Source organism: Panthera onca, chromosome Y (assembly GCF_046562875.1).
Source record: "Panthera onca isolate mPanOnc1 chromosome Y, mPanOnc1 haplotype 2, whole genome shotgun sequence".
NCBI lineage: Eukaryota > Metazoa > Chordata > Mammalia > Carnivora > Felidae > Panthera > Panthera onca.
Window position 1 is genome coordinate 20,178,903 of NC_138358.1, and position 12,659 is coordinate 20,191,561.

The 12,659-nt window shown below is 36.1% G+C and overlaps 1 protein-coding gene and 1 pseudogene across 1 annotated transcript in view; both read left to right on the forward strand.

The window, feature by feature from the left end:
• The first annotated feature begins 109 nt into the window (after nucleotides 1-109).
• LOC145715055 (cullin-4B-like) overlaps nucleotides 110-12,659 on the forward strand; it is a 40,448-nt gene continuing 27,898 nt past the window's right edge. Inside the window, exons 1-3 of the mRNA XM_081794637.1 lie at nucleotides 110-177; nucleotides 936-1,003; nucleotides 11,354-11,472. Coding sequence (XP_081650763.1) covers nucleotides 952-1,003; nucleotides 11,354-11,472 — 171 coding nt within the window. The 5' untranslated portion in view covers nucleotides 110-177; nucleotides 936-951. The remainder of the gene's footprint in view (nucleotides 178-935; nucleotides 1,004-11,353; nucleotides 11,473-12,659) is intronic.
• LOC145714985 (cyclin-A2 pseudogene) lies at nucleotides 4,616-6,054 on the forward strand (annotated as a pseudogene).

Sequence of the window (12,659 nt, forward strand, 5' to 3'; positions counted from 1 at the left end):
GAATGTTTTTGTTTGCTTGCTACAAAAACTTTGTAACTTTCGTTCTTTAAGTCCCATGATTCTTAAAATAGGAAGGTAAAAATTTTATTTTCAGATTCCTGGGTGTCTTTACCACATCAAGAAGCTCCTAGAAGGAGAAGTAGACAGAGTTAGAACCTACCTATGCCTTAACACACAGTAAGAATTACATATTTTGTATTTGTATATGTAATTTCTATATACCATATTTATATACACTTTGATTTTGCTTTACTTAGATCAGAAATTATCAGGGACACCTGGGCGGCTTAGTCAGTTAAGCATCTGACTTCACCTTGCCTCAGTTCATGTCTGTGCTGATAGCTCAGAGCATGGAGCCTGCTTTGGATTCTGTGTCTCCCTCTTTCTCTGCCCCTACCCTGATCGTGTGCATGCTTTCTCTCTCTCACTGTATCTCAAAAATAAATGTTAAAAAACTTTTAAGTTGTCGTATGATAGGATTAAATAATATAGTTCTTCACCTTTTTTGCTTAGTTCCTGCCTTTCTCCTTTCTTCATTTGTATCAAAAAGATGGGAAAGCCTGACAAATAAAAATTTCTTCGTAAGTTTATTTTTTAGTTTTTTGGATGAGTGGGAAACTTTAGAAAATTTGTTGTTGGTCTTGTTTAATTAGAGGTAAAATAGTAATTTTTATGTAAACTAGATGTTTATTATTATCACATAATTTTCTGTAGTTATGTAATGATAATTATAACTCTGAAATCAGAAGTTCATGCAATGAAATTCAGTCTCCTGAAGACCAGACTACAAATCTTATGGCACTCATACATGCATAACAATGTAAAACAGAAATCAGGACAGATGACAATAATATATGCAGCAGGGTTTTGGAAAACCGTTTTAACTCTCCATTAGGAGAATCTTGCAGTGATTCTAAACTCGTTTTTTTAAACAGGAAACAACTGGTCACTATGCTAGAAAAGCAGCTTCTAGGTGAACACTTATCAGCAGTTCTTCAGAAAGGTAAATGAGAATATGTATGTTTTGAGAAGGCATTATTAAAGAAAATAATTTTATTTTTTTACATTTTTAAATGATTTTAATTATTAATGCATTCTGTGTGTAAGTCTTCCTTTAAAATGATTGATAAAACCAGATACAATTTTTTTCTCATTCTCTCATTTGCCAAAGCAGTTTGTGTCATGTAGTATATTCAGGGTTTTTTTATAAGAATACTAAATGAGAGTTACACATATACCTTGAGATAGTAATGTGCTCAAGCTTTATTTTTGGCTGATGTTTTAAAAATAGTCTGTATTGTTACCTTTTTTTCTGGTGTTTTAAAATTTTAGATTGTAGGTTAGGGCTGTTGAGCACATGTTTTGCTTCTGGTATTTTCCCTTTTCTTCACGTAAAGGCAACATTTGTTCAACAAATTTGTGATGAGCTTTTGCTTCTTGGTGCAAAATAAATGGATTCAATACAGGACATAATTTTTTAGAAAACCTTATTAAATGAGTGCATGTAAACTAAAACCTAACGTTGAAAAGAAGTACATTATTGAAAGGAGAGTCTGTGTCTAGTGACCTCCCACGAGGAAAAGATTTAGGCATGATCATAAACAGGGAATCCTGGTGTTGCTGAAGTATACTTAACAAGGCTTTAGGGAATAGTGAATGTTAGTTTAAACTGGAGAGAGTAAGTGTAGTTGATCACATTGGCCTTTTGAAAAATTGGATTATATTCTAGATATGATTAAAATCTTCTTGAGCACAAAGAGCATGTAGGAGAATATTGTAGTAACTTTTTAGACAGATGGAGCCTTGATTTTATGGTTGAAGAAGGGAGAATGTCATATTAATTAAGGTAATTTTATTCTTGGGAAAGGACTTTTTCGTATGTTAATCCAGAGTATTCTATAATTTTAAGTTTTATTCCTGTCCACAGTATACATTTGGTTATTATTTTTCCTTATCACTTGAAGTGCCTTGTAAATAAATTAAATACATAAAATTTAACTATATTTTAATTTATCTTATTTCATCTCTTTCCATCTCATTTCATTCCATATCATTTAATCTCATTTCATTTCACTTGAAGAGAGAGTGACCCTGATGAGAGGGCCAAAGGGAGAGAGAGAGAATCCTAAGAAGGCTCTACACTTGTTGTTGAACCTGACACAGGCTCAGTCTCATGAACCTGGGATCATGACCTGAGCCAGTGAAACCCAGAGTTGGATGTTCAGCTGACTGACCCAACCAGGCACCCCTAACTATTTATTTGACAACAGAAATATAGAGTGGGGAGAGCACCAGTACTGTGAATTTTTCTATTAGAAGGAAATTCATATCATCAGAAAGGTATTTCAGATATTTGAAATTAAAATGAAATAGAGTCAGAAGAACTCATAATTTAAAATTTTTCTATCATCTTATTTTTTTTTTTATTTTTGGAATATGAATGCAGCTGGGTGAGGTGTCCAGGACCACCCTCAAGTTCAGCAATTTGCTAAAAAGTACTCCCAAGAATTCAGAAAAGATAATGATGAACCATGTAAGTTGAAATCATCAAAGAGAAGAGGATCATAGAACAAAGTCCAGGCATGAACTTTCAGTGGTCTTCTCCCACTAGGGTTGTACGGACAGAGCTTAACTCTCCTAGAAATTGTGATTGAAAGCATGCATATAGTGTTGCCAAGTAGGGAAACTCACATCACATGGATGACTTTCAGCATGACTGATCTTAGTGTCCAGTCCCTTCAGAGATCAGGCTGGTATTTCCTGGCCCAAACCCCCCACCATGAGTCACATTTTACCATGAACTGTGTAGCATGGCCCATTGCCCCCCAGTAAATAAAATTTTATCCTGCGTGGTATTCAGAGAGTTTACTGATTACCTTCCAGAAGCTGTATAAAGGCCAGACTTTTCTTTAAGCAAGAGATATCCTTTACTGCACAATAATAGAATGGAATTAGATAAAATTAAAATAATTGTGTTTCTAATCTTGGTCTTAGAATAGAGTGATACTGTAAGCCCCCCATATGACTTACGGACATTTTCACTCTTCTAGGAAACATCTTTGGAATGGGTTTCTACAGGTACAACAGGTGTTTGTCCTTGAAAACCAGTGGGTTTTGTTTGTTTGTTTGTTTGTTTGTTTGTTTGACTTACTAAATAGATTATTGTTTCTGTGGTAACAGAAAAATGTGCATATCTACAAGGCTTTCCACATAGTTTGTGAAACACCTGAATTAAGGAGAGGATTCTCAGTAAGAATGAGGAAATGTTTTAGTTTTTTCACTGCTGAATGGACAGATGGACATATATTGGATTGGAGAAAATTTGTGAACTCTTGCTTATTAGTGGAAAGAAAAATTCTTGTTTATTAGGATTCCAGATAGTAGTAAACTTCACGGATGCCTATTTATGGGTTAACCATCGTGTACATTATCTGTATCCTTTCATACCTACATCTCTTCTGGGCTTGCAGTCCTCGCAATAATTAAGCCGATGGTCAGGGAACGAAGACTGATTCTAACATGGATGTTAGGCAGACATTTCAGAAGACAAATCACCCATTAGAACATTAGGTATCCCCGAGAAGTTATGAACTAGGGGTGATTTCTGGATCATCTTAATACAAATATTCTTACAAATCTTGGCTTATTTATAGGATTTCCTTATTTAAAATTAAATTTCTCCTTAGAAATGTTATAGGTCCATTGTATCTCAGGCTTTCAGTTGAAGCATTTGTAATTATGTGCAGTCTTATGTAGATCCTCACATTTATATTAAATAAATGCATTTTTAGTAACTTTTTCTAGCTAAAATGAAGTCCCATATCTTCCCCTACCTTCAGTATTCACTAAATACTGACTGAAGATATTTAGGGTACAATTTACTGCAAAGTGAAGGTTCAGAGAAATGGTTGGATCCAGAGAAAACAAAACAAAACAAAACAACAAAACAAAACAAAACACCCATCCCATGAGTTCATCTACACAGAGGCCACAATAATGGCAAAAATTAAAAGATAAAAGTCTTTCAAGATTCTAGGATATGTGCTGCTGAAATGAGCACAATCTTTCAACATTCTGAAGAAAATTGTTTTCCAAACCAGAAAGTCTACAAGATGCAGCCTTGTTTTATTAATCTAAAATTATGTCTGAGAGATATAGGAAGTATACATTTATAAGCCAACAGTGAAATACCATTACTTCCGATTGTAAGTTTCCTCTTTTGATAAATATACATAACTTAAACTTCACCGTTTTAACTACTTTTAAGCATACATTTCAGTGGCAGTAATTTCATTCACAATATTTGGAGCCATCAGTACCATCCACCTGCGGAACCTTTTAGGAATAGGAATCCTGTATGAGCTAAACAGTGCACTCTAAATATTTTGATGCTTGCATTTTAACTTGTTAACTATTTTCAGTATAGATGTAGTTACAGTGCAGAAGATATGGCAAGTGTCTCTGAAAATGCCTTATTGAGTTATTTGGTGTATTAACTACCTGAACTGCAGGAACAGCCAGCTGCCACTCCAGTGGGCTGCTTGCTGCGTCTTGGAAGCATCTTTATCCCTGCACACTGCTTGCATATGCCTTTTGCAACCTCCTTGGTACTGCGTTATCCTTAGCGGGCAAGCTGCCTAGAGATGGGGCAGCTGGATGTGGCTGGAGTGTTTCTTGGCCTGGGAAAGAGTACACACTGCTTTGCGCCACAGACTTATCCCACCAAGATCCCAGAAGCTGTGATGTTGGGCAGCTCCATGCCCAGGCCTAGAACCAGAGGGGCTGCTGATAACTGTAGCACATGGCAATCCAAGAGGACCAGAAGAACATCAACCAAGAGAAGGTGGTGCCTGCTCAATAAACTTGGGAAGGCGTGGCTGTACTGAAGGCCAGGAACCATGCTTTGCGGTGTCACAGCAAAGGCCCAAGACACAACAGATTGCGCCTCTTAAGGATCTTCCTATGCATGATGAACATGCTGCTGTACCTCCCTGGGAAGCAAACAGTAAGCATCCTCCATTTACCAGGCGGATAAAACACAAGAATAGACTGAAAAAGGCCAGATGAATCTAAAAAAAAAAAAAAATCATGAAAATGTGCTGGCTTTCAATTTAGCTTTTACTTTACCTAGACCAAGAGAACCACTGGTATCTCTTGATTATCCAATGGATAATAGTTTTGAGTCACCACGCATTACGGACATATCAATTGTACTAGAAGATGGAAACCCAATGAATGTTAAAGAAGTCCTGGATTATCATGAGGATATTGACACATACCTTAGGGAAATGGAGATTAAATGTAAACCTAAAGGGGCACCTGGGTGGCTCTGTCAGTGAAGCGTTAAGTGTCCACTTTGGGCTCAGGTCATAATCTTGCAGTTCATTAGTTCGAGACCCGCTTAGGTCTCTGTCCTGACAGAGCAGAGCCTGGAGCCTACTTCGGATTCTGTGTCTCCCTCTCTCTCTGCCCCTCCTGCACCTGTGCTCGGTCTCTCTGTATCTCAAAAATGAATTCAGTGTTAACATTTTTTTTTTTAAATGCAGGCCTCAAGTGGGTTACATGGAGAAATCTGTAAGACCTAATAAACAGTTTTCTGTGCTTGTGGACTGGTTTAAATAGGAGAATAGTACAAAGCACAGAATGAGACCCTGCATTTGGCTGTGAACTACATTGATAGATTTCTTTCATCAGTGTCTTTGTGCAGGAAATCTTCACCTTCTGGGCACACTTCTATGCTGTTAGCCTCAAAGTTAGAAGAAATATACCTACTTGCACCAACAGTAAATCAGTTCTCCACCATAACTTGTCCACCAGCAGTCTGCAAACTGCAAAGTTGAAAGTTTAGCAATGTTTCTGTGAGAATTAAGTTTGATAGATACCATACCTAAAGTATTTGCCATTACTAGAGCAGCCTTTCATTTCACACTCCACACAGCCACAGGACAAAGCTGCCCTAGATAATGAGTTCAAAAGACTGGAACTAATATCCTGGAGTTGGTGATACGTCTGTGGGTCCATGTCTGGGTTCTCTCTTCTGTTCTGTTGATCTGAGTGTCTGTTCTTGTGCCAGTGCCATACTGTCTTGATGATTAGAGCTTTTAGTATAGCCTGAAGTCTGGGATTGTGAGGCCTCCTGCTTTGGTTTTCTTTTTCAAGATTGCTTTGGCCATTCAGGGTATTTTCTGGTTCCATACAAATTTTAGGATTGTTTGTTCTAGCTCCGTGAAGAACGCTGGTGTTATTTTGATAGAGATTGCATTGAATATGTAGATTGCTTTAGGTAGTATTGACATTTTAACAATATTTGTTCTTCCTATGGAGCATGGAATCTTTTTCCATTTTTTTTTTTTTTGTGTCTTCTGCAATTTGTCTCATAAGCTTTCTATTGTTTTCAGTGTATAGATTTTCTACCTCTTTGGTTAGATGTATTTCTAGGTATTTTATGGGTTTTTGGTGCAACTGAAGAGGGGATCAATTCCTTGATTTGTATTTCTGTCGCTTCACTGTTGGTGTATAGGAATGCAGTTGATTTCTGTGCGTTGAGTTTATATCCTGCAACTTTGTTGAATTCATGAATTAATTTTTGTAGTTTTTGGTGGAATCTTTTGGGTGTTCCATGTAGAGTATCATGTCATCTGTGAAGAGTGAATGTTTGACCTCCTCCTGGCTGATTTGGAAGCCTTTTATTTCTTTGTGTTGTCTGATGGCAGAGGCTAAGACTTCCAATACTATGTCGAGTAACAGTGGTGAGAAAGGACATCCCTGTCTTGTTCCTGACCTTAGGGTCAGGAATTTTTTCCCCATTCTCTCAATTTTTCCCCATTGGGTCGTTCATATATGGCTTTTATGATTTCGAGGTATGCTCCTTCTATCCCTACTTTCTTGAGGGTTTTTATCAAGAAAGGATGCTGTATTTTGTCAAATGCTTTCTCTGCATTTATTGAGAGGATCGTATTATTCTTGTCCTTTCTTTTATTGATATGGTGAATCATGTTGTGTTGTGGATATTGAACCAGCCCTGCAATCCCCGGTATAAATCCCACTTGGTCATGGTAAATAACTTTCTTAATGTATTGTTGAATCCAGTTGCCTACTATCTTGTTGAGGATTTTGCATCCATGTTCATAATTTTTTTAATGTATTGTTTTAGTGTATTTAATGTATTTTTTCATGTATTGTTGGTTAATACCTTGTTGAGGATTTTGACATCCATGTTCATCAGGGAAATTGGTCTATAGTTCTCCTTTTTAGTAGGGTCTCTGGTTTTGGAATCAAGGTAATGCTGACTTCATAGAAAGAGTTTGGAAGTTTTCCTTCCATTTCTATGTTTTGGAACAGCTTCAAGAGAATAGGTGTTCAGTCTTCCTTAAATGTTTGGTAGAGTTCCCCTGGAAAGCCATCTGGCTCTGGACTCTTGTGTTTTGGCAGATTTTTGATTACTAATTCGATTTCCTTACTGGTAATGGGTGTGTTCAAATTTTCTATTTCTTCCTGTTTCAGTTTTGGTAGTGTACATGTTTCTAGGAATATGCCCACTTCTTCCAGATTGCCCCTTTTATTGGCATATAATTGCTCGTAATGTTCGCTTATTATGGTTTTTATTTCTGCTGTGTTTGTTGTGATCACTCTTCTTTCATTCTTGATTTTATTTATTTGGGTCCTTTTCTTTTTCTTCTTGATCAATCACTCTAGTTTATCAATTTTGTTAATTCTTTCAAAGAAGAAGCTTCTGGTTTCATTGTTCTGTTCTACTGTTTGGTTGGTTGGTTGGTTGGTTGGTTGGTTGGTTGTTTTCGATAACATTAATTTCTGCTCTAATCTTTATTATTTCCTGTCTTCTGCTGGTTTTAGGTTTTATTTGCTGTTCTTTTTCCAGCTCCATAAGGCGTAAGGTTAGGTTGTGTCTCTGCGATCTTTCTTCCTTCTTTAGGAAGGCCTGGATTGCTGTGTACTTTCCTCTTATGACCTCCTTTGTTGCATCTCAGAGGTTTTGGGATGTGGTATTATCATTTTCATTGACTTCGATATGCTTTTTAATTTCCTTCTTAACTGCTGGGTTAGCGCATTCATTCTTTAGTAGGATGTTCTTCAGTCTCCAAGTATTTCTTACCTTTCCAATGTTTTTTTTCTTGTGGTTGATTTTGAGTTTCATAGTGTTGTGGTCTGAAAATATGCACGGTGTGATCTCTATACTTTTGTACTTACTTAGGGCTGATTTGTGTCCCAGTATATGGTCAATTCTGGAGAACGTTCCATGTGCACCTGTGAAGAATGTATATTCTATTGCTGTAGGATGAAATGTTCTGAATATATCTGTGAAGTCCATCTGGTCCAGTGTGTCATTCAAAGCCATTGTGTCCTCCTTGATATTTTGATTAGACGATCTGTCCATTGCTGTGATTGGGGTGTTGAAGTCTCCTACTATAACGGTATTACTATCAATGAGTTTCTTTATGTTTGTGATTAATTGAATTAAATATTTGGGTGCTGCCTCATTTGGCGCATCAGTGTTTACAATTGTTAGGTCTTCCTGGTGGGTAGACCCCTTGGTTATGACATAATGCCTTTTCTGCATCTCTCGATACATTATTTATTTTAAAGTCTAGATTGCCTGATAGAAGTGTGGCTATTCTGGCTTTCTTTTCTTGACCATTAGCACGATAGATGGTTCCCCATCCCCTTTTCAGTCTAAAGGTGTCTTTAGGTCTCAAGTGTGTCTCTTGTAAACAGCATATAGATGGTAATTGTTTTCTTACGCATTCTGTTACCGTATGTCTTTTGATGGGAGCATTGAGTACATTGACATTTAGAGTGAGTACTGACAGATACTAATTTATTGCCATTATAAAGCTTGTAGAATTGGAGTTTCTGATGATCTTCTCTGGTTCTTTCTTGATTTTGGTATGTATGTATGTACGTACATATGTACGTATGCATGTGTGTGTGTGTGCATATATATGTGTGTGTGCGTGTGTATATATATTTGTATATATGTATACATATACGTGTGTGTGTACGTATATATGTATGTGTGTGTGTATACATACATTTTTTTTTTCATCTTTTCTCCCCTCGGAGAGTCCCCCTTAAAATTTTTTGCAGGGCTGGTTTAGTGGACACAAACTCCTTTAATTTTTGTTTGTCTGGGAATCTGTATCTTTCCTTTTATTTTGAATGACCATCTTGCTGGATAAAGAATTCTTGGCTGTCTATTTTTCTGATTCAGCACATTAAAATATCCTGCCACTCCTTTCTGGCCTGCCAAGTTTCTGTGGATAGGTCTGCTGCAAACCTGTTCTGTCTTCCCTTACAGTTTAGGGACTTTTTTCCCTTGCTGCTTTGATGAGTCTCTCCTTGCCTGACTGTTTTGTGAATTTGACTATGATATGCCTTGTTGAGGGTCAGTTTTTATTGAATCTAATGAGGGTCCTCTGTGCTTCCTGGATTTTGATGTCTGGGTCTTTCCCCAGGTTAGCAAAGTTTTCTGCTGTGATTTGCTCACTTAACCCTTCTACCCCTATTTCTCTCTCTTCCTCCTCTGGGACCCCTATGATTCTGATGTCGTTACTTTTTAATGAGTCACTGATTTCTCGAATTCTTAAATCGTGCTTTTTTGCCTTAATCTCCCTCTTTTTCTCTGCTTTTTTATTCTCTGTAAATTTGTCGTCTATATCGCTGATTCTCTTTTCTGCCTCATCCATGCTTGCTGCCCGTGCATCCATCCGTGATCACAGCTCAGTTATAGCATTTTTAATTTAACTCTGGGTATTTTTTTACTTCTTTTATCTCTGCACAAAGGGACTGTAGTCTATTTTGGACTCCAGCCAGTATTCATATTATCGTGATTCTAAATTCTGGTTCAGACGTCTTGCTTGTATCTGTGTTGGTTAAATCCCTGGCTGTCGTTTCTTCGTGCTCTTTCTTTTGGGGTGAATTCCTGATGAATTCTGTGGTTCAGGTTGTGCAGAGTGTTGTGTTAATCCTCCAATCAGTTTTGTAGGTGTGTAGGATGGTTCAGTGTTCATCTCAACAATAATATTTTATAATGTAAATTGAAAATAGAGATTTGTAAATAATGAGGCCCCAAATGTGGAAAACTAAGATATTTTTCTATTCAAGTCCTATCTTTGGATTTAAGAAATGTTTCACTACCAAAGTCCTACTTGTCTTTAAAACATTGATATATAATTTACATGTCATAAAACCAGTCTGTTTTAACACACATATTTGATTGGTTTTTAGTATATTAATGACAATGTGCAGTCATTGCCCCTGTGCAGTTTAGAACAACTTTTTAATGATTGACAGTTTTCAGTTTACCGTGACAGTTTTAATGCTTAGAAATGCCAGTAAAAAATCTACAACCGAATATGTCATCTGTTATAGCTTTTTTCATTTTCTGTTTTTATAACGAATTTAAATTTGAACAGAAAACGATTTATACTTCACATAAACCATAATAATAAATGGTAAACTGGTAGTATGGATTGATTAAAAAGGTAGGAATTTATCAACACAGTTACTGGGAAGTGAGAGGTGAACTAAAATAGCATAGTTTTTAGATCTCCAAAGTTGACGAATGCTGAAAAGTTATTAATTTATAAATTGGCAGATACTAGCAAATTATGATATTTTATTAACCTTAGTTTCTTTATTTTATATGTTCAGTATGGTATATATATTTCTAGGATAGAGTTGGCAGAAAGTTTCTTTGGACGGTGAGGGTTCTTCAGGTAATGTCGAATAGAGAAAAGCAACGTGTCGATAGTGATGTATTCTGATGCTGAACACGTGGCTTTTTAGAAGCAAATATATTGCTATATGTCTTTTGCATTCTGGGGTTTTTATGCTTGTTTATTTATTTATAGAATGATTATATTTGTCCATGTATTTGGGTATATTGTATACCTTCCTGTTCTTATGTAAAAATCAGTATCTGGCACTTAATCAGATATTTAATGTGTCTAGTTAAAGTTCTATTTAAAATCTGTAATTTTCTAATTCATGCACAGTAATATCTATATTACAAACTTATTTACTATAAATTTATGTGATGTATGTTTTGCGGCAATAATACGAAATACACAGTGGTTTACAAGACAGCATTTATGACAGTGGAAAAACAAATAGTCCAGAGGAATAGATTACACTCTTTTTTCTGCCATCCATCTAATTATTTCTTAATAGACACTTACTGATACGACACTTACTTGCAAAGTTTAGGACTGTAGCATTTTTAATCCAGAGTAAATGTCTTGAATGTAACAATCTCAAATTAATGTATCATTTAACGTATATCTGAGGTGGGTATTTGTATTGCTAATTTTGCTTTCATGTTTCTAATATTCAGGCTTAAGCTTTCTTCTTGATGAAAATAGAATTGAGGATTTGTCTTTAGTCTACCAAGTATTCAGTAAGATAGAATGTGGCTTTCAAGTTCTTCTCCAGCATTGGATTGAGTATATCAAGGTATTTATTTAAAGAAGATGCTGCATTAAGTAATTTAGATTATTTACGGCTAATTTTTCCCCCTTTAATAATGTATTGTTTTTAATTTAGAACTTTCTATCTTTAAGAAATGTTTAACTTGAAATTGATGAAGAATCTATGCTCTAAGCCTTCTTGAAACTCTTATTTCTCTGTATATGTAAAGTCTTGCTCCCCCAAATAATACTTGCATTTTGAAGGGGAAGAGTGGGGACATTATTTACTGGTGTAACATTTTCTTTTAGTGCCTCACATTTCTTTTACCACCTTAAATTTCTACTCTTCTGTTTAATAACAAGAATTTGTTATTGAAAAAGTCTGTAAGCATAAATTGTCTCAGAGAAACAGCGGGGAGAGAGTCCTCACCAGCCGAGTGTCCTCGTAAGTTCAATGTTTTTCAGTGAGTAATTAACTAATGTTTTGTAAGTGGTAGACTAACATGAAATTTATTATTTTAACCATTTAGAGATAGGAAATTGGGTGAAATTTAGTTAATTCTTAGATACAAACAATAGACGTAGAGACGGACAGAAAGTAGCTTAATAGATGCCAGAGGCTAAGAGGGGAAATGAAAGGAGCAGCTGCGTAAGTGTTGCTGGTTTCCACAAGCATCCTCCCTATTTAGCTCTGGAATATGTTCATGACTTTTTACAGAATCCTAGTACGCATTGAGCAGTCACTTTACTTACCTTCTCCCTGGAGGCTTTGGCAATTACTAATCAACTTTCTGTGAATACTGATTTTTCTGTTTTGGTTATTGCCTAGCAATTAAATCGTATGATACGTGGGTTTTTGTTTCTGCATTCCTTTACACAGGATGATCTGTCATCAATGTTATAGGAGTCTTTTATCATTTTTGGTGTCAAAATAATATTCCACTGTATATCTGTACTGCATTTCGTTCATCAGTTTGTAACTGGATGCACACTTGGATTGTTTCCACCTTTTGATTCCCACCTTTACTATGGGGGGGGCGGGACAGGTATTGGGAATTGTTCTTAATTTAAAGTTTTATATAACTTCCAGTTAGTTAGCATACACTATAATATTAGTGTCAGGTGTACAGTATAGAGATTCAGTCCTTCTGTACAATACATGTGCTCATCACAAGTACCTATCTAATGCCCATCACCTATTTAAGCCATAACTACCTCCCTTACCACCTCTCT